This window comes from Loxodonta africana, chromosome 11, assembly GCF_030014295.1.
Source record: "Loxodonta africana isolate mLoxAfr1 chromosome 11, mLoxAfr1.hap2, whole genome shotgun sequence".
In the NCBI taxonomy this organism is placed as follows: domain Eukaryota; kingdom Metazoa; phylum Chordata; class Mammalia; order Proboscidea; family Elephantidae; genus Loxodonta; species Loxodonta africana.
The window spans coordinates 4212009-4236698 of record NC_087352.1 but is presented as its reverse complement, the minus strand read 5'-3'; the positions used below and the strand labels follow the sequence as shown (position 1 = coordinate 4236698).

Here is a 24690-nt window from a genome sequence, read left to right as displayed (position 1 = left end):
ACCAACTGTCTTGTTTAACAGGCCACCTCTGACCTCACTGTAGACTCCATCCCCTGTTTACTTTTTTTCAAAAGCTCTTCTAAATACCTGATGTCACATATATTCGATTTATTATTTTGCTATTGTCTGACCCTCCCACAAGAATGTAAATGCCATGAGGGGCAGGAGTTTTTGTGATTTGTTCACTACCAGGACCCCAGTGTCCAGAACAGGGCCCAGCCCATAATAGCTGATCGTTAAATACTTGCTGATTTAATGAATGAATGAATAAAGGAATGGGCTGGTCCTGCTCAATCTGGTTCTTCCAAAGACTTCAGCTGCACCTGAATTTCTCAGCAGGCTCTTCAGTTCCCCTGCCACTACTGGTGTCAGGCGAGGGAGGACGGGGGCGGTCTGCTCCTTTCCTGGTACTTGGGTATCTTGTCCTTTCTGACTTCCTCTCTCTTCCCGCCCCACACTGTCCCTCTCCCTGGGTCGTCTTTCCAGTCCCTCCCCCTAAGCACCTCCTCTCTAGGAGTCTCCTGCCCCTTCACGGAGATACCTCCTGGGCGTCTCCTCACCCTCCCTCCCCACATTTGGGTGGCCTGCAGGAAGACAAGCCTCTACCCCCACCCCACCCTTTCCCTATCGGAGGACCTAAGGGCCCTCCTGTTCAGGCTGAAGCTGCCCCAGCCATGAGAATTGTCCTGAACATAACCTTACCTCACCATCGTGGAGCGAACAGAGTCCGTGTCAGTTTCTCTTTCACTCCAGAGTCACATACCACACCTGGCCCCGCCCTGCTCTGGATGTTCCCAGCCTGGGGCTTCCCCTGGTGGCGGGTGTCACCCTAAGGCTGTTTTCACTTTTCCTACCTCAGCCTGGTTTGTCCGTCTATTCAGGCTAAAAGCTGCACCATGGGGCTCCAGCAGCAGTTGTATCGCAGACAGAGCTGGAAGTTCAGTCACAGAGCCGGAGACAAAGAAGTAGGCTAAGACCTAGAGGAGCAGACTGAAGTCAGAGACCTCGAACAAGACCAAGTAACGGAGCCCGGGTGCCAGAGCTGCAGAGCAGAACTTGGGTCACCACCCTGCTGACAGAGAGGAGAGGAGGAATGAAGCTGGGTGAGCCCACCACTCTATTATTGCCCATGACCCTCAGCTCCCCTTGGTCCCCATGCTCAGCACCTGGTCTCCTGTCCCCTCATCTCTCCATCCCCTTGTCCCTCCATACCCTCATCTCCCCATCCCCTCATCTCTCCACCACCTCATCTCTCCATCCCCTTATCTCTCCATTGCCCCATCTCTCCATCCCCTCATTTCTCCATCCCTCCATTACACAGACAAGTCCATGGGTTGCCTGCTGGTACTGATGCTGATGGCCACCATGCTGACCATGACAGAAACAGTTCCCACCCCCACACCGAGCAGAGCCCCTCTGGATGCAAGGGGCTGCCACATTGCCCAGTTCAAGTCTCTATCCCCACAGGAGCTGCAGGCCTTCAAGAGGGCCAAGGATGCCTTTGTGAGTCTTCCTCTGTCCCTTCTGCTATGGGCTAGCCTCCACCCCTCCCTCTGTGGGTTAACCCTGCAGCACCCTGCTGCCTCCTTCACCGAGCTAACCTCCACCCTCCTTTCAATAGGCTAATCTCCACCCTACTTCACTGCGCTAACCTCCACTCTTCCTTCACTAGGCTAACCTCCACTCCGTGTTTACTGGGCTAACCTCCACTGTTCCTTTACTGGGTTAACCTCCACCCTTCCCTCACTGGGTGATCTGCTTTTACTGCAGTGGGCTAACCCATGTCCTACTGCACTAGAGGTGTCCTGCCATCCTTTTGTGAGTTAACCTCCACTCCTCCTGTTGTTAACCATCCTTCAGTCCTCCCAGAGCGGTCTAACCTTCACCTTCTTGCTGTAGGCTAACCTCCACTCTTGCTCTCTAGGAGGAGACACTCTTGCTGAAGAACGGGAGCTGCAGCTCCCGTCTCTTCCCCAGGACCTGGGACCTGAAGCAGCTGCAGGTGAGCTGGGAGAGTCAGGGCCACCCCTGCCCTCACCTGGCCCTGTTCATCCTGCACCTTATGTGGCCCGTTCACCTCTCCTCATCTGTCCCTCTCTTATTCCCCTGTCCCAGTCCTCTCTTACCTGTTCCCCTCACCTGAGCACACTAGCTGTGCCCTCACCTGTCCCCCTCACCTGCTCCTTTCTCTATCCCCACTCCTCTCCCCACCTCACCTGTTCTCTCTCAAGTGCAATGTTCACCTGTCTTCTGTCTCCTCTCCTCAGGTGTGGGAGCGCCCTGTGGCCTTGGAGGCTGAGCTGGCCCTGACTTTGAAGGTTCTGGAGACCGTGGTCGACTCAGCCCTGCGGGCCATCCTGGACCAGCCCCTTCGCACGCTGCACCACATCCACTCCAAGCTCCGGGCCTGTGTGAGTCCTCAGGGCACCCAAGACCCTTCTGTGGGCCCTGGCCCTGCGGGACCCCACCCCTCTGCCCAGGCCCTTTCTCACACACCCCTCTCCTCTGCCTACAGGTCCCAGTTAACCCCACAGCAGGTTCCGGACCCCAGAGCCGCCTCCACCGCTGGCTGCACAGGCTCCAGGAGGCCACAAAGAAGGTATGTGACAGGAAGGGGCAGATGCCAGGGCCCTGCGTAAGGGAGGAGGCAGATGCCGGGCAGTGGGAGACCACCAACTCATCTCCCCCACAGGAGTCCCGAACCTGCCTCGAGGCCTCTGTCACATTCAACCTCTTCCGCCTCCTCACACGGGACCTGAAATGTGTCGCCAGCAGAGACCAGTGTGCCTGAGAACTGGACCCACCCCGACCCACCTGAGACCCCAGACCTTATTTATGCACCAAGCCCCACCCTTGCCTTTAATTTCTTTCTTCCCTTTCCCCCTATTTATGGGACTGCAGCCCTGACTCTGACCCAGGAGAAATTTTTTTTTTCTACTTTTGTACAATATTCACAAATAAACAGTGAGGAACTGAAACCTTCTGTGACAGATGAGTCCTCGAGTGTGTGTGTGTGTGATTGTGGCTCTGTGACTAAAGGGAAGCTGCATACTCTCTGCTTCCTCTCTCCTCTTTCTACAGTACAGAATGAGGACACTGGGCTGGTTTTTTTTCTTAAAGTTTTATTTTAGTAAAAATACGTATAACAAAACATTTTCCAATTTAACATTTATTACATGTATAGTTCAGTGACGTTGGTTACGTTCATCATGTTGTACAACCATTACCACTATCCATTTTCAAATTATTCTACCCCCATTAACAGAAACCCAGTGTCCTTTAAGCAATGAATCCCCTTTTCCTCCTTCCTCCCACCCCCACTAACCACTAATCAACTTTGATCTCTACACACTGCTTATTTCATATAAGTGAGATCATATAACACGTGTTCTTTTATGACTGACTTATTTCACTCAACATAATGTTTTCAAGATTCATCCATTTCATAGCATGTATCAGGACTTCCCATCCATGTCATTAAGGTTGACTCTCCTTTGAGGAGGCAGCTCTTCCCCAGTTGTATCTTGAGTGCCTTTCAACTTGAGGGGCTCATCTTCCGGCACTATACCAGACAATGTTCCACTGCTATTCATAAGGTTTTCACTGGCCAATCTTTTACGGAATTAGTCTACCAGGACCTTCTTCCTAGTCTGTCTTAGTCTGGAAGCTCAGCTGAAACCTGTCCATCATGGGTAACCCCGCTGGTATTGGAATACCAGTGACATAGCTTACAGCATCACAGTAACACGTAAGCCACCAAACTAAACCCATTGTCGTTGAGTTGATTCTAACTCATAGCAACCCTATAAGACAGAGTAGAATTGCCCCATAGGGTTTCCAAGGAGTGGCTGGTGGATTTAAACTGCCGACCTTTTCATTGGCAGCTGTAGCGCTTAACCACTACGAAACCAGGGTTTCCCATAAGCCACCACAGTATGACACTGACAGACGAGTGGTCTTCTCAAGATGAGAAGAAACAGCTGCAAACATCCATTAATAATTGGAAAGTGGAATGTAAGAAATGTGAATCTAGGAAGATTGGAAGCCGTCAAAAATGAAATGGAATACATAAACATCAATAACCTAGACATTACCCATTGCTGTCGAGTTGATTCCTATTCACTGCAAATCTTAGGCATTACTGAACTGAAATGAACTGGTATTGGCCATTTTGAATCAGACTATCATAAGGTCTACTATGCTGGGAATGACAAACTGAAGAGGAATGGCTTCACGTTCATAGTCAAAAAGAACATTTCAAGATCTATCCTGAAGCACAATGCTGTCAGTGATAGGATAACATCCATACACTTACAAGGAATACCAGTTAATACAACCATTATTCATATTTATGCACCAACCACTAAGGCCAAAGACGAAGAAATTGAAGATTTTTACTAATTTCTGTAGCCTAAAATTGATCAAACATGCAATCGAGATGCATTCATAATTACTGGTGACTGGAATGCAAAAGTTGGAAACAAAGAAGGACTAGTAATTGGAAAATACAGCCAAGGTAATAGAAACGATGCCAGAGACCACATGACAAAATTTTTCAAGATGAATGACTTCACTGGAAATACCTTTTTTCAACAACTTAAATAGCGACTATACATGTGGACCTCACCAGATGAAATACACAGGAATCTGTGGGAAGAGATGATGGAAAAGCTCAAAATCATCAGTCAGAATAAGGCCAAGGGCCAGCTGCGGGACAGACCATCAATTGCTCCTATGCAAATTCAAATTGAAGTTGAAGAAGATTAGAATAATTCCATGAGAGCCACAGTATATCCCTTGAGTATATCCCACCTGAATTAAGAGACCATCTCAAGAACAGATTTGACACATTGAATACTAAAGACTCAAGACCAGACAAGTTGTAGAACGACATCAAGGATGTCATACATGAAAAAAGCAAGAGGTCACTAAAAAGACAGTAAAGAAAGAAAAGGCCAAAATGGATGTCAGAAGAGACTCTGAAAGGTGCTCTTGAACATAGAGTATCTAAGGAAAAAGGAATAAATGATGAAATAAAAGAGCTGAACAGAAAATTTCAAAGGGCTAGAGAAGGCCAAGTGAAGTATTATAATGACACACGCAAAGACCTAGAGTTAGAAAACAAAAAAGGAAGAACACACTGGGCATTTCTCAAGCTAATAGAACTGAAGAAAAAATTTAAGCCTTAAGTTGCAATACTGAACGATTCTATGGGGAAAATACTAAACAACACAGGAAGCATCAAAAGAAGATGGAAGGAATATACAGAGTCACTGTACCAAAAAGAATTGGTCGACATTCAATCATTTCAGGAGGTAACATATGATCAAGAACTGATGGTACTGAAGGAAGAGGTCCAAGCTGCACTGAAGGCACTGGGGAAAAACGAGGCTCCAGGAATTGATGGAATACCATTTGACATGTTTCAACAAATGGATGCAACACCAGCAGCACTCACTTACCTATGCCAAGAAATTTGCAAGACAGCTACCTGGACAACCAACAGGAAGAGATCCATATTTGTACCCATTCCAAAGAAAGGTTATCCAACAGAATGTGGACATTATCTAACAATATCAGTAATACCAAACAAAAGTAAGATTTTGCTGAAGATCATTCAAAAGTGGCTGCAACAGTACATGGACAGGGAACTGCCAGAAGTTCAACCCAGATTCAGAAAAGGACATGGAACCAGTGATATCACTGCTGATGTCGGATGGATCTTGGCTGAAAGCAAAGAATACTAGAAAGATGTTTTATTGACTATGCAAAGGCATTCGACTATGTGGATCATAACAAATTATGGATAACATTACGAAGAATGGGAATTTCAGAACACTTAATTGTGCTCATGAGGAACCTGTACTTAGACCAAGAGGCAGTCATTCGAACAGAAAAAGGGGATAAAATCAAGAAAGGTGTGCGTCAGGCTTGTATCCTTTCACCATACTTATTCAATTTATATGCTGAGCAAATAATCTGAGAAGCTAGACTATAGGAAGAAGAATGTGGCATCAGGATTGGAGGAGAACTCATTAACAACCTGTGATATGCACATGACACAACCTTGCTTGCTGAAAGCTAAGAGGACTTGGAGCACTTATGGTGAAGATCAAAGACCACAGCCTTCAGTATGGATTGCACCTCAACATAAAGAAAACAAAAATCCTCACAACTGGACCAATAAGCAGCATCATGATAAACGGAGAAAAGATTGAAGTTGTCAAGGATTTCATTTTACTTGGATTCACAATCAACACCCATGGAAGCAGCAGTCAAGAAATCAAAGGATGCATTGCATTGGGCAAATCTGTTGGAAAAGATCGATTTAAAGCGTTGAAAAGCAAAGATGTCACTTTAAGGACAAAGGTGCTCCTGACTCAAGCCATGGTGTTTTCAATCGACTCATGCATGTGAAAGCTGGATGATGAATAAGGAAGACTGAGGAATTGATGCCTTTGAGTTATGGTCTATGCCAGAAGAACAAACAAATCTGTCTTGGAAAAAGTACAGCCAGAACGCTTCTTAGAAGCAAGGATGGCAAGACTTCATCTGACATACTTTGGACATGTTATCAGGAGGGAGCAGTCCCTGGGGAAGGACATTGTGTTTGGTAAAGTAGAGGGTCAGTGAAAAAGAAGAAGACCCTCAACGAGATGGACTGACACAGTGGCTGCAACAACGGGCTCAAGCGTAACAATGATTGTGAGGATGGCGCAGAACCGGGCAGTGTTTAGTTCTGTTGTAAATAGGGTCGCTGTGAGTTGGAAGTGACTCTGCCACAGCTAACAACAACAACAATATTCCATTGTGTGTATATGCCACATTTGGTTTATCCATTAATCTGTCGATAGGCATCGAGGTAGTTTCTGTCTTTTTCTATTGTGAACAGTGCTGCGGTGAGCATTAGCTTACAGGTTTCTATTTGCATTCCTGTCTTTCAGTTCTTCTGAGTACATAGCTAGGACTGGAATTGCTAAGTCATACGGTAGTTCTATTTTCAACTTTTTGAGGAACCATCAAACTGTTTTCCACAGTGTCTGTACCGTTTTGCATTTTCACCAGCAATGGATGAGGGTTCCAATTTCTCTACATCCTCCCCAACATTTGTTATTTTGAGGGTTTTTTTTTTTTTTTTAATCATAGCCATTTTGGTAGGGGTGAGGTTGCATCTCATTGTGGTTTTGATTTGCATCTCCCTAATGACTAATCAGAAACCCTAGTGCCATAGTGCTTAAGAGCTATGGCTGCTAACCAAAAGGTCGGCAGTTCAAATGCACCAGGTGCTCATTGGAAACACTGTGGTTCAGTTCTACTCTGTCTTATACGGTCCCTATTGTTGGAATCGATTTGATGGCAACAGGTTTTTTTGTGTGTGTGACTAATGGGAACTCCTGGTGGCATAGTGGTTAAGTGCTACAGCTGCTAACAAAAAGGTCAGCAGTATGAGTCCACCAGGCGCTCCTTGGAAACTCTATGGGGCAGTTCTACTCTGTCCTACAGGGTTGTTATGAGTTGGAATTGACTCGATGGCAATGGGTTTGGTTTTTTTTTTTTGGTTTAATGGCTAATGGGAGCCCTAGTGGCACAGTGGTTAAGAGCGCAGCTGTTAACTAAAAGATTGGCAGTTCAAAACCACCAGCTGTTCCTTGGGAACCCTATGGGACAGTTCTACTCTGTTCTATAGGATCATTATGAATCAGAATCGACTCAATGGCAATGAATTTGATTTGATTTGGCTTAGGATAATGACTAATAATGTAGACCATCTTTTCCTCTGCTTGTTGGACATTTGTTTATCCTCTTTAATGAAATGTCTTTTCAATTCCTTTGCCCATTTCTTGATTGGGTTGTTTGTATTTATGTTGTTGTCACTGGGCTGGTTTTGACCATGCACATAAGGTCACTCCCTAAGAGTGGGGCGCAGTGGGAAAGAAGGCCCTCAACTGGCTCCATTTGACACCCCCATGCCACCTGGCAGGCTTGGTACTATTATGTGACAAACCTAAACCCGTTGCTGTTTAGTCGATTCCAACTCAGTGGCACTATAGGGCAGAGTAGAACTGCCCCATAGGGTTTCCAAGCAGCAGCTGGTGGATTCACTCTCCATCTGACAGTTCAATGCCTCCTGTATTTAGTCCCTCTTTTTGATTATTGTGATCTTTTACCTATTGACTTCCATGATTCCCTGTTATGTGTATTATTTTTTTTCAATTAGTCTTAATTTGTTTTTGTGATTTCCCTATTTGAGTTGATATCAGGACATTCTGTTTTGTGACCTTGTATTGTGCTGGTATCTGATATTATTGGTTTTCTGACCAAACAATATCCTTTAGTACTTCTCGTAGCTTTGGTTTGGTTTTTGCAAATTCTCTAAACTTGTGTTTATCTGTAAATATCTTAATTTCGCCTTCATATTTCCGAGAGAGTTTTGCTGGATATATGATCCTTGGCTGGCAGTTTTTCTCCTTCAGTGCTCTGTGTACGTCGTCCCATTCCCTTCTTGCCTGCATGGTTTCTGCTGAGTAGTCTGAACTTATTCTTATTGATTCTCCCTTGAAGGAAACCTTTCTTTTCTCCCTGGCTGCTTTTAAAATTTTCTGTTTATCTTTGGTTTTGGCGAGTTTGATGATAATATGTCTTGGTGTTTTTCTTTTTGGATCAATCTTAAATGGGGTTCGATGAGCATCTTGGATAGATATCCTTTCGTCTTTCATGATGTCAGGGAAGTTTTGTGTCAGGAGTTCTTCAACTATTTTCTCTGTGTTTTCTGTCCCCCCTCCCTGTTCTGGGACTCCAATCACCTGCAAGTTATCCTTCTTGATAGAGTCCCACATGATTTTTAGGGTTTCTTCATTTTTTTTAATTCTTTTATCTGATTTTTTTCAGCTATGTTGGTGTTGATTCCCTGGTCCTCCAGATGTCCCAGTCTGCATTCTAATTGCTCGAGTCTGCTCCTCTGACTTCCTATTGCATTGTCTAATTCTGTAATTTTATTGTTAATCTTTTGGGTTTCTACATGCTGTCTCTCTATGGATTCTTGCAACTTATTAATTTTTCCACTATGTTCTTGAATAATCTTTTTGAGTTCCTCAACGGTTTTATCGGTGTGTTCCTTGGCTTTTTCTGCAGTTTGCCTTATTTCGTTTGTGATGTCTTGAAGCATTCTGTAAATTAGTTTTTTATATTCTGTATCTGATAATTCCAGGATTGTATCTTCATTTGGGAAAGATTTTGATTCTTTTGTTTGGGGGGTTGGAGAAGCTGTCATGGTCTGCTTCTTTATGTGGTTTGATATGGACTGCTGTCTCCGAGCCATCACTGGGAAACTAGTTTTTCCAGAAAATCCGCTGACTGGTACGCTGGCTCCAGGCTCTGAAAACAATCACTGCCTCCCCGTATTTGTTCGTTCTCCGTCTCTAAATCTGTGTTTGTTGTTCAGGGTTCGTAGATTGTTATGTATGTGATCGATTCACTTGTTTTTCCGAGTCTTTGTTGCAAGAGGGATCCGCGGTAGCGTCCACCTAGTCCGCCATCTTGGCCCCACCTCACCCAGCTGATGGATTCAAACGGCGGTCCTTTGGCTGTTTGGTTAGCAGCCAAGCTCTTAACCACTGTGCCACCAGGGCTCCCTATGATGTGACAGAGAAATAAAACTCTACCTTCTTTGAGGCATTAATTTTGGGGCAGTATCTTACTGCAGCAGCTTAACTTGAACTAATGCACTGTGTAACTTTGGGGTCCCAGTATGAGACTGGAGGTGGGTATAAGTCTGTGACTGTAGAAGGGAGGACTCCATAGCTTGCAAATGACTACAGCTTAGCTCAAAATGGATTGTTGTTGTTGTTGTTGCTAGGTGCCATTGAGTCGGTTCTGACTCATAGCGACAATATGTACAACAGAATGAAACACTGCCCAGTCCTGTGCCATCTTCATGATCGTTGTTATGCTTGAGCCCATTGTTGTAACCACTGTGTTAATCCATCTCATTAGGGTCTTCCTCTTTTTTGCTGACCTTCTACTTTACCAAGCATGATATCTTTCTCCAGGGACCGGTCCTTCCTGATAACATGTCCAAAATACTTGAGACAAAGTCTCACCATCTTCGCTTCCAAGGTGTGCTCTGGCTGTACTTCTTCCACGACGGGTTTGTTCGTTCTTCTGGCAGTCCATGGTATATTCGGGATTCCCTGCCAACACATAATTCAAAAGCATCAATTCTTCGGTCCTCTTAATTCACTTTCGCATGCATATGAGGTGATTGAAAATATCATGGCTTGCATCAGGCACACGATACCCCTCAAAGTGAGTAGCTTTAACAAACTGGATTAGGCTGAGCAGATATCTTGTTCACAAAGCTCTGGGACGTGGTCTCCAGAATTTGAATCTGGCGCTGGTGACTCAAACAGTAGGGCTAGGAATTGCCTTCTGGTTGTGGTCATAGTGAACTCAACATGCCATGATTGCAGAGGCCACAAGAGGGCCTGTTTAGCAGTGATGTTTTATGTATATACAAGCAAATAAAAACCCCAACATAGAAAAATGAGGAACAGGACTTGGAATTCTTAAAGAACCCAGACTTAGTGAATCTGTTGACTCTGGAGGAATCCCCAGACTATGACCCCAAGTTGCTCTTCAAATCTTGAATGGAAACTATCCCCTGAAGTCAGCTTTAAACTAAGTAACAGTTTAGCTGAATGAGTAAAAATTGCCACCCTTGAGTACTGCAAGACCTAAAAAAAAAAAATTACATAAGACCAAAGAAAGGGTCAACAGCTATTTTAAAGCATGAACGGAAAGGTTGGGGGGCAGGGAGAGTAGGTCAATGAAGTGAGACTACTAGAACAGAAATAATGAGAATATTAACACAATGTGAAGAATTCAACCAATGTCACTGATCATTATGCCTAGAAACCATAGGATGGGAGTAGGTTTTGCTGTGTGTATTTTCACCAAAATTAAAAAAAAAAAAACCAAGATTCTTTCGATCTATTTCTTTTATGTTTAAACCGTCAGTTTAAGCCTCTGTTGCTTGCCACTCAGAAATCCTACCAATGGAAACAGCTGCTCTAGCAAATATCAGATATAAATGTAGGCATGATTCTTACTGGCTCTGCTGGTTTATATGTTCTTCCCTTCGACCAATCATATTGCCACAAAACTGAGGACTTTCTGATTGGCTGGGCTCATGTCATGTGCCTAACCAAGTGGCCAAGGAAGCAAGGTCTATGTACTAGAAAACTTGCTGGGATGACAGTCTTAGTAACTATACAAACCACTACAATAATCCTCTGTGTGTGTGGAAATTTGCATGAAGGGCTGTTTTATTGAGTAGCTATAACTCTATGTGTATGAGTTGGAGTGTAGTTACTGCGTGTGTTCCTGGCAATTTATGTGTGAGAGTACACATGTTCCTGTGTGTCTTAGTTACCCAGTGCTGCTGTAACAGAAAGACCATGAGTAGGTGGCATTTAACAAACAGAAATTTATTTTCTCACAGTCTAGAGGGCTAGAAGTTCAAATTCAGAAAGTGGCTCTAGGGGAAGGTTCTTCTTGGTCCATTTCACCTGGCATTTCTTGGTTCTCTGGTGAGCCCCACATGGTATGTGTCTTTCCCATTTGCGTTTGCTCAGAAACCTGGTGGTGTAGTGGTTAAGAGCTATGGCTGCTAACCAAAAGGTAGGCAGTTTGAATCTACCACGTGCTCCTTGGAAACTCTATGGGGCAGTTCTACTCTCTCCTGTAGGGTCACTATGAATCGACTCAAAGGGAATGTGTTTGGGTTTTGTCTCTGTCTATGCTGCTCCTTATGTCACTCAGAATTGATTAGGTTAGGACACACCCTATACTGATTTAGCCTCATTGACATAACAAAGAAAACCTTACTTCTAAATGAAATTATGTTCACAGGTATACCCACTAACCCCCTGCCTGAATCTTTCTCTGTCTCTAAGGCTCCTAGTGAAATAACAATAATGAAAGGACATGAATAGTTTATACTGGGCACTTTCTGCCTGACCAATCTCACCATGCCACACTTATTCTCTGATGTAAACCATACAACATCACTACAAAGGAAATGCAAAGCCGTAAATACAAACGTGGGAAAAGAAAAAAGGCTGAAAATTAATGAGCTAACATCTATCTCAAATGTTAGGAAAAGAAGAGAATTTAAAAAAAGGAACGAAAGAAATAATACACGCCAAGCCAGTTGCCATCGAGTCAATTCCAACTCATAGCGACCCCAGAGAACAGAGTAGAACTGCCCTATAGGGTTTCCAAGCAGCGGCTGGGGGATTCAAATTGTTGCCCTTCTGGTTAGCAGCCGAGTTCCTAACCACTGTGCCATCAGGGCTCCAGATAATAAACGATGGACACTAACGGCATTTATTACTATTAGTGAAATGAGATCAAATTAAAGAAAAACAAGTTACCAGTAATTTGAAAAGACTAATAAGGCGGTTGTAATTATATCCCAAAACTATAAAAGAAAAAATGAGAATGTACCAATGACCAATATAAGCAATTAAATAGGGGAACCTCCCTACAAGACTCAAAACTATAATAAGAGGGCATCATTATTCAAACTGAAGCTTTGAGAGGCTGAGTAACTTACCCAAGTTAGCAGAGCACATAGCTGGTGGAGACAGGACTTGAACCCAGGTCTCGTGATGGCTAGAGCCAGTTTGCTCAATCTCTGCGCTATGGCGCCACCTTGTGAGTGCTTCCAGGATCCCCCTCCCCCTGTCTGGCTGTTAGAGAAGCCCCGCCCCATTCCTTGATTTAGTTTTGGGTTTTCGGCAGCCCTCCCGCAGGGGCCCTAGGATTGAAGTAGTTCCAGCCCGTAGGGGTTTAAGACTTAGCTTCTTCCGTAGGCTTCCTTTTGACATTTCATGTGAGCTTTTCTTTCAGTCTTAACCACTTGCCCTTTTTTTCCTGGCCTTGCTCACCTCTTTTCCTAAAATCCTTTCTCCTAAAAGCAAGGACCAAATTTGGGCTGTATTCTTACTTTGTCGGTCTCAGTTGGAATTCATTCTGTGGAGAGCGGCCCTACTGAAACCATAGCCTACAGAAAGGCTGCCTGGCATCACCTGGGAGCTTGTAGGAAATGCAGTACCCGAGTCCCACCCCAAAACAAACAGGTAGCTGTCCAGTCGATTCCGACTCATAGCGATCCTACAGGACAGGGTAGAATTGCCCCGGAGGGTTTCCAAGGAATGGCTGGTGGATTTGAACTGTCGACCTTTTCGTTAGCAGCCTGAGCTCTTAACCACTACGCTACCAGGGCTCCGAGTCCCACCCTACCCCGGATCTGCTAATCGCAATCTGTATTTTAATAAGACACACCCTCCCCACCCAGGTGGTTTCGCTGCACATTAAAGATTGAGAAGCTCTGCCTGGACCAAGGGGCCTATGGATCTCACCTTCCAAGCAGGAAGCTGGGGTTCCATTCCCAGTCAGTGCACCTCATGTACAGCCAGCATCCATCTCTCAGTGGAGGCTTGGGTGATGCTATGATGGTGAACACATCTTATCAGAGTTTCCAGACTAACGCAGACTAGGAAAGCCTGACCATCTACTTCCAAAAAGCAGCCAGTGAAAACCCTATGGACCACAAAAGATCCAATCTCCAGCCGATCATGGGGGTATTCCAGGATTGGGCACATTTAGTTCCGTTGTGCACCGGCACCGAATCAGGTAGACTCAACGACAGCTAATGACAGCATGAGACCCAGGAAACCTTCAAGGCAAGGCGCCTCACCTGGGGCAGGTGTACGTGAAAAAATAGTCTTCAACCATTTCCTGAAGTTAGATGATGGCTGATCTTTTATCTGCGTTGGACAAAATTCAAATTCCAGGCATTTGTTTACCAGGCACTGTCTTATGAGGCTCTACCTGAAACCCCAAGAAATGTTCCTTCTTGTATTGCTAATGGAATTTTTATTTCAATCAGGAAAATTACATGAAATAAGCTTTTGTAGAAGCTGAGCAAATAGAGGCATCAATACAGAAAATTCTAGATGTAATAAACAACCAGTGAAAAACGAAGCCTAATCCAAATCCCTAACGCCATGGCTCTCAAACTCGAGCCTGCCTCAGAATCACCAAACCCCAAAATCCCAGTGCCGTCTAGTCAATCCTGACTCATAAAAAAAAGACTCATAGGGACCCTATAAATCAGAATCACCAGGAAACAAAAAAAACTGGGACGGATAAGGTTAACTGTGCTCACAGAACAAAAGAGCTGTTAAAAGATTACCATCTAAAAGCTGGGTAAACAGGAACCACACCCTGTCAAGTTGAGATTAAGGTTGAAACAACCCGTGAATTACTATCTCCTTCTTAGTGTTTTTCTAGTCCCTTCCCCCTTTACAGGTCCCAGCATGCACAGAAGAACAAAGTGTGACCGCTGTTTAACCTTCCTTAGCCCTCCAAAGATGGCGATGTAGTGCCAACGATCAGTGCGCTTGCACTATATCCCACAATAAGTGATGCCAAGGGTTGCACAGAGGACTCCATCTTGAACATCAGAGGGGTCCATCTTGGATTCCAGATGCACGGGCAACCTAATTAACATGCACCACCATTCTGAGAAGTACCCACCCCTTGAAAGAAGCCCACTAAATATTCATTACTGTATTGTCTCCATCAAACCCATATAAGCCCTAGCCTTGCTTCCCTTTTTGAGGCAGTCTTTTGGAGAGGCTTAGATCCCCCCTGACTCCTGCTTGACTCAAGCAAAATAAAGCTTGCTGAAGATAAGTTTGTCTTTCGCATGTATTCTTACTCGGGAAAAGACAAGGACCCTTTGTGTCAGATTGGCGATTGGTAACAAAACCAAACCCATTGCTATGGAGTCAATCTGGACAACCCTACAGGACAGAATAGAACTGCCCGATAAGGTTTACCAAGGAGCGTCTGGTGGATCTGAACTGCCAACCTTTTGGTTAGCAACTGAGCTCTTAACCACTGTGCCACCAGGGCTCCAAATCACCAGGAGGGTTTGTTAAAACCAGATGAGTGGGTCTATCCCCTAGTTTCTGATTCAGTAGTTCTGGGGTTGTTGTTGGGTGCCTTTGAGTTGCTTTAGACTCAGAGCATCCCCGTGTGACAGAGTAGAACTGTCCCATAGAGGTTTCTTGGCTATAATCTTTGTGGAAGCAGATCGCCAGTCCTTTCTCCCCCAGAGTTACTGGTGGGTAAACAGCCAGCCTTTCAGTTAGCAGCCATGCACTTCACTGTTCATGCCACCAGAATTCCTAAGGTGTGGGGTGGGACAAATTCCTAAGGGGTGCTGATACTGTAGGCCCAGGGCCTACACTTGGGGAAGCACTGCTGGCAAACCACGTGGTTATCACTGCCTGGGGGTGGGGTGAGCATATTAACCCTTAAAGGTTATATAGATAACAATCCTTTCCTGTAATGTATCATTGTTGTGGTGGTGGTGTTGTTGTTAGGTGCCGCTGAGTCCTTACACAACTGCGGTAAGTCTGACAACCCCGTGTGAGCTTAAGGACTGATCTGAATGTTTTCCTGTATGTATGCAACATACTTAGCATTTTCATTTAAATTATGTGCCACCTCTAATGTTTATGTTCAGGTACCACCCTGATTGAGACAAATAATTTCTTTTTTTCTTATAGTGACAATTTTGTGGGTATAGCAATCTCCTTTTTTTATGGTCTGGTGAAAAATATGGAATCAAGGTTGCGAGATCTGAAAAGAGGATTTCTTATTATAAGTATCCGTGGATATTAAAAAAAAAAAAAATCCAGTTTTTCTTCTCACTGCTTTCCCAGAGTCCTTTGCGGTGCTCCTGTTATAACCCTTCTCACATTGTGTTCCGATTATTGATTTACCGTCTGACTTTCTCAAGGTCCCTCAGGTTCCTCAAGGGCAGAACATTTTTCTATTTAAAGAAAAAATAGAGTGTAAATACGGAGCCATTTATTTTTCTACTATTTGTCAAGTTTGTGTTAATAAACCGTGAGGAAATTTATTTCCGGATGAGGCTGCTGTGTGCGCATGTGCGTGTGTGCATGTGTGCATGGGCATGTCAGGTGTGTGTTGGTGTGGGGTTTTGCCCGTGTGAGATAGTGTGGGGTGTAGGGTGCCAGAGTCAAGGACTGAGGACTTGCCTGTAATCGTGGGTGTGTGATTGGGGGAGAGTAATCTGTGACTGTGACTGTTTTTCTCTGGCACAAGTCCACATTCAACGCCTCCCAAAAAACCAAAAACCAAACCCATTACCATCGAGTCAATTCTGACTCATAATGACCCTATAGGACAGAGAAGAACTGACCCATAGAGTCTCCAAGGAGCACCTGGTAGATTTGAACTGCCAACTGTTTGGTTAGCAGCCGTAGCTCTTAGCCACTACACCACCAGGGTTTCCAGCTCAATGCCTGCCGCTCTCTAGAACTCACCACTGAGAACTAGTGGCCATCAGTGGCTGACTATGTGAAGAGTTGTCCTTTGCTCCCTGCCCATGTGGCCCTGGCCTGTGGAAGCTCTATCCACGGTCCTGGGTCTCCTGTCCATATGCTGTGGCCCAGTGGGTCCCTGGTGCTGCCTTCCCACCAGATTCTTCACGCCCTTGTCTGAGGCTCATGGTCATCCTGGGTGGGTGGCACTCTAAGTGACTATACATGACTGTATTTCATACATGTCTCCTTCCCTGTGTCTAGGCCCTTGCAGAGCTGCGGGTTGTGGACTCTGTCCCAGAGGTCAAGGAGGTCTGCTGGGAAGTTGTCAGCTAGAGATTAGATTTCATGGGGTCACGAGAAGGGAAAGAAGGAGAAGGATCCAGGTCTGGCCTGGGGCGGGGCCAGGCCAGGGAATAGGGTCTCAGAGTCCTTTAAGAATAATCATAACCCCATTTATTGAGCATCAACCATGTGTCAGGCATTGTCCTTAATGCTTTATATATTTAATACTACTACATGTACAACAGAATCAAACACTATCCGGTCCTGCACCATCCTCACAATCATTGCTGTGTTTGAACCCATTGTTGCAGCCACTGTGTCAATCCATCACGTTGAGGGTCTTCCTCTTTTTGGCTGACCCTTTACCTTACCAAGCAAGATGCCCTTCTCCAGGGACTGGTCCCTCCGCATAACATGCCCAAAGTACGTGAGACGAAAAGTCTTGACGTCCTTGCTTCTATGGAGCATTCTGGCTGTACTTCTCCCAAAACAGATTTATTCATTCTTCTGCCAACATATATTCAATATTCTTTGCCAACGCCATAATTCAAAGGTTTCAATTCTTTTTCTGTCTTCCTTATTCATTGTCCAGCTTTCATATACATATGAAGTGATTGAAAATATCATGGCTGGGGTCAGGAGTACCTTAGTCCTCAAGGTGACATCTTTTCAACACTTTAAAGAGGTCTTTTGCAGCAGATTTGCCCAATGCAATGCATCTTTTGATTTCTTGACTGCTGCTTCCACGGGTGCTGATTGGGGATCCAAGTAAAATGGATCCATTTATCATGATGTTGCTTATTGGTCCAGTTGTGAGGATTTCTGGTTTTCTTTACATTGAGGTATAATCCCTACTGAGGGCTGTAGTCTTCAGTCTTCATCAGTAAGTGCTTCGAGTCCTCTTCACTATCCAATATTATATGTTGATATTTATATTTAGAAATAACAATTTTGATATGGCTTGTTCATAATGTTTATGAATCACATTCTATTATAATAATTATAAATGACTTCACATAGTGACCTCATATATATATTATCCCACTGAAGTTATGAAGAAACTGAGGCTCCGAAAGGTGAGTTCGCTTGACCAAAGTCCATCAGCAAACAGGTGGTAGAGTCAGAATTTGAATCCACTTCTGAGGGTTTCCAGGCTCTTAACCACTGCACTATCCTGTCCAAGGCAGAAGACACAGTGTTTGGGGGGAGGGTAGGGAGTAAGGTTAGCTGTGTGACCATAGCAACAACACAATCTGATCGATCCTTGTGTCTTTGCTATGGTTTAGGTTTGCTGAGCCCTCACTATGTGCCAAACGCTGTGCTAAGGGCTTTCATAATAATGGTGGCATGTGCTCACATCACACTCACCAAGGGCCAGGTCCTACTCTAAGGGCAGTGTCTCAGTTATCCAGTGCTGCTATAACGGAAATACCACAAGTGGATGGTTTTAACAAAGAGAAATTTATTCTCTCACAGTCTTGGTGGCTAAAAGTCTGAACTCAGGATGCCAGCTCCAAGGGGAAGGCTTTCTCTATCTGTTGGCTCTGGAGGAAGGTCTTTGTCATCAATCTTCCCCTGGCCTAGGAGCTTCTCAGCAGAGGGATCCTGGGCCCAAAGGATATGTTCCACACCTCTTTTTTTTTTTTGCTTCTACTAGTCTTTTTTTTTTTTTAATTTTTATTCTGCTTTAAGTGAAAGTTTACAAATCAAGTCAGTCTCTCACACAAAAACCCATATACACCTTGCTACACACTCTCAATTACTCTCGCCCTAATGAGACAGCCCGCTCTCTCCCTCCACTCTCTCTTTTCGTGTCCATTTCGCCAGCTTCTAACCCCCTCCATCCTTCTCATCTCTGCTCCAGAAAGGAGACACAAACATAGTCTCAAGTGTCCACCTGATCCAAGCTCACTCCTCACCAGCATCCCTCTTCACACCATTATCCAGTCCAATCCATGTTTGAAGAGTTGGCTTCAGGAATGGTTCCTGTCCTGGGCCAACAGAACGTCTGGGGGCCATGACCACAGGGGTCCTTCTAGTCTCAGTCCGACCATTAAATCTGGTCTTTTTACGAGAATTTGGGGTCTGCATCCCACTGCTCTCTTGCCCCCTCAGGGGTTCTCTGTTGAGTTCCCTGTCAGGGCAATCATCGGTTGTAGCTGGGCACCATCTAGGTCTTCTGATCTCAGGATGATGTAGTCTCCGGTTCATGTAGCCCTTTCTGTCTTTTGGGCTCAAAATCACCTTGTGTCCTTGCTGTTCTTCATTCTCATTTGATCCAGGTAGGTTGAGACCAATTGATGCATCTTACATGGCTGCTTGCTAGCTTTTAAGACCCTAGATGCCACTCTTTAAAGTGGGATGCAGAATGTTTTCTTAATAGATTTTATTATGCCAAATGACTTAGATGTCCCCTGATACCACGGTCCCCAGACCCCTGCCCCTGCTACACTGGCCTTCAAAGCACTCAGTTTACTCAGGAAACTTCTTTGCTTTTGGTTTAGTCCAGTTAGGCTGACCTCCCCTGTATTGTGCGCTGTCTTTCCCTTCACCTAAAGTAGTTCTTATCTACTATCTAATTAGTGAATGCCCCTCTCCCACCCTCCCTCCCTCCTCCCTCTCGTAACCACAAAAGAATGTTTTCTTTTTGGTTTAAACTATTTCTCAAGTTCTTATAAGAGTGGTCTTGTACAATATTTGTCCTTTTGCAACTGACTAATTTCACTCAGCATAATGCCTTCCAGGTTCTTCCATGTTATGAAATGTTTCATGGATTCATCACTGTTTGTTATCGATGCATAGTATTCCATTGTGTGAATATACCATAATTTATTTATCCATTCATCCGTTGATGGGCACCTTGGTTGCTTCCATCTTTTTGCTATTGTAAACAGTGCTGCAATAAACATGGGTGTGCATGTGTTTGTTCGTGTAAAGGCTCCTATTTCTCTACGATATATTCCAAGGAGTGGGATTGCTGGATCCTATGGTAGTTGTATTTCTAGCTTTTTATGGAAGCGCCAAATCAATTTCCAAAGTGGTTGTACCGTTTGACATTCCCACCAGCAGTGTAGAAGTGTTCCAATCTCTCCACAGCCTCTCCAACATTTATTATTTTGTGTTTTTTGGATTAATGCCAGCCTTGTTGGAGTGAGGTGAAATCTCATTGTAGTTTTGATCTGCATTTCTCTAATGGCTAATGATCGTGAACATTTCCTCATGTATCTGTTAGCCACCTAGATGTCTTCTTTAGTGAAGTGTTTATTCATATCTTTTGCCCATTTTTTAATTGGGTTATTTGTCTTTTTGCAGTTGAGTTTTTGCAGTATCGTGTAGATTTTAGAAATCAGGCGCTGATCAGAAATGTCATAGCTGAAAACTTTTTCCCACTCTGTAGGTAGTCTTTAATCTTTTGGTGAAGTCTTTGGATGAGCATAAGTGTTTGATTTTTAGGAGCTCCCAGTTATCTAGTTTTTCTTCTACATTCTTTATAATATTTTGTATACTGTTTATGCCATGTATTAGGGCTCCTAACCTTGTCCTTTTTTTTCTTCCGTGATCTTTATCGTTTTAGATTTTATATTTAGGTCTTTGATCCATTTTGAGTTAGTTTTTATGCATGCAGTGAGGTATGGGTCCTGTTTCATTTTTTTTGCAGATGAATATCCAGTTATGCCAGCACCATTTGTTAAAAAGACTGTCTTTTCCCCATTTGACTGTTTTGGGGCCTTTGTCAAATATCAACTGCTGATATGTGGATGGATTTATGTGTGGATTCTCAATTCTGTTCCATTGGTCCATGTATCTGTTGTTGTACTAGTACCAGGCTGTTTTGACTACTGTGGCAGTATAATAGGCTCTAAAATCAGGTAAAGTAAGGCCTCCCACTTTATTCTTCTTTTTCAGTAATGCCTTGTTTATCCAGGGCCTCTTTCCCTTTCATACGAAGTTGGTGATTTGTTTCTCCATCTCATTAAAGAATGTCGCTGGGATTTGGATCAGAATTGCATTAAATGTATAGATCGCTTTTGGTAGAACAGACATTTTCATAATGTTAAGTCTTCCTATCCATGAGCAAGGATGTTCTTCCACTTAGGTAAGTCTCTTTTGGTTTCTTGCAGAAGTGTACTGTAGTTTTCTTTGTATAAGTCTTTTGTATCTCTGATAAGATTTATCCCTAAGTATTTTATCTTCTTGGGGGCTACTGTAAATGGCATTGATTTGGTGATTTCCTCTTCGATGTTCTTTTTGTTGGTGTAGAGAAATCCAACTGATTTTTGTATGTTTATCTTGTATCCCGATACTCTGCTGAACTCTTCTATTAGTTTCAGTAGTTTTCTGGAGGATTCCTTAGGGTTTTCTGTGTAGAAGATCATGTCATCTGCAAATAGAGATACTTTTACTTGTTCCTTGCCAATCTGGATGCCCTTTATTTCTTTATCTAGCCTAGTTGCTCTGGCTAGGACCTCCAGCACAATGTTGAATAAGAGCAGTGATAAAGGGCATCTTTGTCTGGTTCCCGATCTCAATGGGAACGTTCTCAGGTTCTCTCTATTTAGGGTGATGTTGGCTTGTGGCTTTGTATAAATGCCCTTTATTATGTCGAGGAATTTTCCTTCTATTCCTATTTTGCTGAGAGTTTTTATCATGAATGAGTGTTGAACTTTGTCAAATGCCTCTTCTGCATCAATTGATAAAATCATGTGATTCTTGTCTTTTGTTTTATTTATGTGGTGGATTACATTAATTGTTTTTCTAATGTTGAACCATCCCTGCATCCCTGGTATGAATCCCACTTGGTCATGGTGAATTATTTTTTTGATATGTTGTTGAATTCTATTGGCTAGAATTTTGTTGAGGATTTTTGCATCTACATTCATGAGGGGTATAGGTCTATAATTTTCTTTTCTTGTGGTGTCTTTACCTGGTTTTGGTATCAGGGATATGGTGGCTTCACAGAATGAGTTTGGTAGTATTCCGTCCTTTTCTATGGTCTGAAATACCTTTAATAGTAGCGGTGTTAACTCTTCTCTGAAAGTTTGGTAGAACTCTGCAGTGAAGCCGTCCGGACCAGGGCTTTTTTTGTTGGAAGTTTTTTGATTACCTTTTCAATCTCTTCTTTTGTTATGGGTCTAAGTAGTTGTTCTACCTCTGTTTGTGTTAGTTTAGGTAGGTAGTGTGTTTCTAGGAATTCATCCATTTCTTCTAGGTTTTCAAATTTGTTTGAGTACAGTTTTTCAAAGTAATCTGATATGATTCTTTTAATTTCAGTTGGGTCTGTTGTAATATCGCTCATCTCGTATCTTATTCGGGTTATTTGTTTCCTCTTCTGTTTTTCTTTTGTCATTTTGGCCAGTGGTTTATCAATTTTGCTGATTTTTTTCAAAAAACCAGCTTTTTGTCTTGTTTTTCTGTTTTCTATTTCATTTAGTTCAGCTCTAATTTTTATTATTTGTTTTCTTCTGGTGCCTGTGGGTTTCTTTTGTTGCTCTCGTTCTATTTGTTCAAGTTGTAGGGATAATTCTTTGATTTTGGCCCTTTCTTCTTTTTGGATGTGTGCATTTACTGATATAAATTGGCCTCTGAGCACCGCTTTTGCTGGTCCCAAAGGCTCTGATAGGAAGTGTTTTCATTCTCATTGGATTCTATGAATTTCTTTATTCCAGCCTTAATGTCTTCTATAATCCAGTCTTTTTTGAGCACAGTATTGTTCAGTTTCCAAGTGTTTGATTTCTTTTCCCTACTTTTCCTGTCATTGATTTCCACTTTTATGGCCTTATGGTCAGAGAAGATGCTTTGTAATATCTCAATGTTTTGGATTCTGCTAAGGCTTGCTTTATGACCTAATATGTGGTCTATTCTAGAGAATGTTCCATGTGCACTAGAAAAGAAAGTATACTTGGTTGCTGTTGGATGGAGTGTTCTGTATATGTCTACGAGGTCAAGTTGGTTGATTGTGCATTTAGATCTTCCATGTCTTTATTGAGCTTCTTTCTGGATGTCTTGTCCTTCACCAAAATTGGTGTGTTGAAGTCTCCTACTATTATTGTGGAGCTGTCTATGTCACTTCTCAATGCTGACAGAGTTTGTTTTATGTATTTTGCAGCCCTGTCATTGGGTGCATAAATATTTAATATGGTTATATCTTCTTGATGTATTGTCCCTTTAATTATTATATAGTGTCCTTCCTTATCCTTTATGATGGATTTAACTTTAAAGTCTATTTTGTCAGAAATTAATATTGCCACTCCTACTCTGTTTTGATTGTTTTTTGCTTGATATATTTTTTTCCATCCTTTGAGTTTCAGTTTGTGTCTCTAAGTCTAAGGTGTGTCTCTTGTAGGCAGCATATAGACGGATCTTGTTTTTTAATCCATCCTGCCACTCTCTGTCTCTTTATTGGTGCATTTAATCCATTTACATTCAGGGTAATTATGGATAGGTATGAATTTAGGGCTATCATTTTGATGTCTTTTTTTGTGTGTTGTCAGCTTCTTTTTCCCACTTGATTTTATGTGCTGAGTAGGTTATCTTTATATATTGTCCTTTCCTCATATTTGTTGTTGTTGATTTTGTTTCTGCTGAGTCTGTATTTTTCCCTTGTATTTTATTTTGATGAGTGGGATAGTTTGTCTCCTGTGTGGTTACCTCTTTATTTACCCCTATTTTTCTAAATTTAAAACTAACTTTTATTTCTTTGTATTGCTGTATCTTCCTCTCCGTATGGAAGATTACATTTCTAAGTCCCTCTTTATTATTTTAATGTTGTCTACTTTTATATAATAACATAGCTGTTACCCTGTTTTGGGCTATTTTTTTTATAATCTTGCTTTGTTTTTTTGGATTTCCCTGTCTGGGTGGACTTCTGGTTGCTCTGCCCAGTGTTCTAGTCTTGGGTCGATACCTGATATTATTGATTTTCTAACCAAAGAACTCCCTTTAGTATTTCTTGCAGTTTTGGTTTGGTTTTTACGAATTCCCTAAACTTGTGTTTATCTGGAAATGTCTTAATTTCACCTTCATATTTAAGAGACCATTTTGCTGGATATATGACTCTTGGTAGGCAATTTTTTTCCTTCAATTTTTTAAATATGTCATTCCATTGCTTTCTTGCCTGTGTGGTTTCTGCCGAGAAGTCCAAGTTTATTCTTATTGGCTCTTCTTTGTAGGTGACTATTCATTTATCCCTCGCTGCTCTTATAATTCTCTCTTTATCTTTGGTTTTGGCAAGCTTGATTATGTCTTTCTTTTAACACCTACCTTATGTGGAGTTCGATGAGCATCTTGGATAGATATCTTCTCATCTTTCACAATATCAGGGAAGTTTTCTGCCAACAAATCTTCAAGAATTTTCTCTGTATTTTCTGTTATCCCTATCTGTTCTGGAACTCCAATCACTCATAGGTTATTTCTCTTTGATAGAGTCCCACATGATTCTTAAGGTTTCTTCATTTTTTTTAATTCTTTTATCTGATTTTTCTTCAGATATATTAGTGCCAAGTGATTTGCCTCAAGTTCAGAAATTCTAGCTTCTACTAGCTCATTTCTGCTCCTCTGGCTTTCCTTCGAGTTGTCTAATTCTGTAATTTTTTTGCTAATCTTCTGAATTTCTGATTGCTGTCTGCCTATAGATTTTTCGAGCTTATTAAACTTTTCATTTTGTTCCTGAATAATCTTTCTAATTTCTCAGTTGCTTTATCTGTGTGTTCCTTGTCATGTTCTGCATATTGCCTCATTTTCTTCCGGATGTCTTGAAGGGTTCTGTATATTAAACTTTTGTATTCTGCACCTGGTAATTCCAGGAATACACTTTCATCTAGAAGATCCCTGGATTCTTTGTTTTGAGAGCCTGTTGAGGTGATCATGGTCTGTTTCTTTATGTGACTTGATATTGACTGTTTTCTCCGAGCCATCTAAAAGTTATTGTCTTAGTTTTTGCATGCTTACTGTGTCGTAGCTGCTTACTTTATTTTATTTTGGT

General features: G+C 42.8%; 1 protein-coding gene across 1 annotated transcript; it reads left to right on the top strand.

Annotated features, from left to right (window-relative positions):
* The first annotated feature begins 940 nt into the window (after window positions 1-940).
* Window positions 941-2791, top strand: LOC135232739 (interferon lambda-3-like). Its single transcript, XM_064293481.1, has 5 exons — window positions 941-1503; window positions 1925-2002; window positions 2268-2411; window positions 2516-2599; window positions 2693-2791. The coding sequence occupies exons 1-5, from the start codon at window positions 1156-1158 to the stop codon at window positions 2789-2791; spliced, it is 753 nt and encodes a 250-aa protein (XP_064149551.1). The 5' UTR covers window positions 941-1155.
* The last annotated feature ends 21899 nt before the right edge of the window (window positions 2792-24690 follow it).

What these genes read in the sequence shown, in the direction of transcription:
- LOC135232739 (XM_064293481.1), top strand. Translation starts at nt 1,156, where the DNA reads ATGCTCAGCACCTGGTCTCCTGTCCCCTCATCTCTCCATCCCCTTGTC. An exon ending in GGGACCTGAAGCAGCTGCAG is followed by an intron (nt 2,003 to 2,267) that starts GTGAGCTGGGAG and finishes TCCTCTCCTCAG; the next exon opens with GTGTGGGAGCGCCCTGTGGC. An exon ending in TCCAGGAGGCCACAAAGAAG is followed by an intron (nt 2,600 to 2,692) that starts GTATGTGACAGG and finishes TCTCCCCCACAG; the next exon opens with GAGTCCCGAACCTGCCTCGA.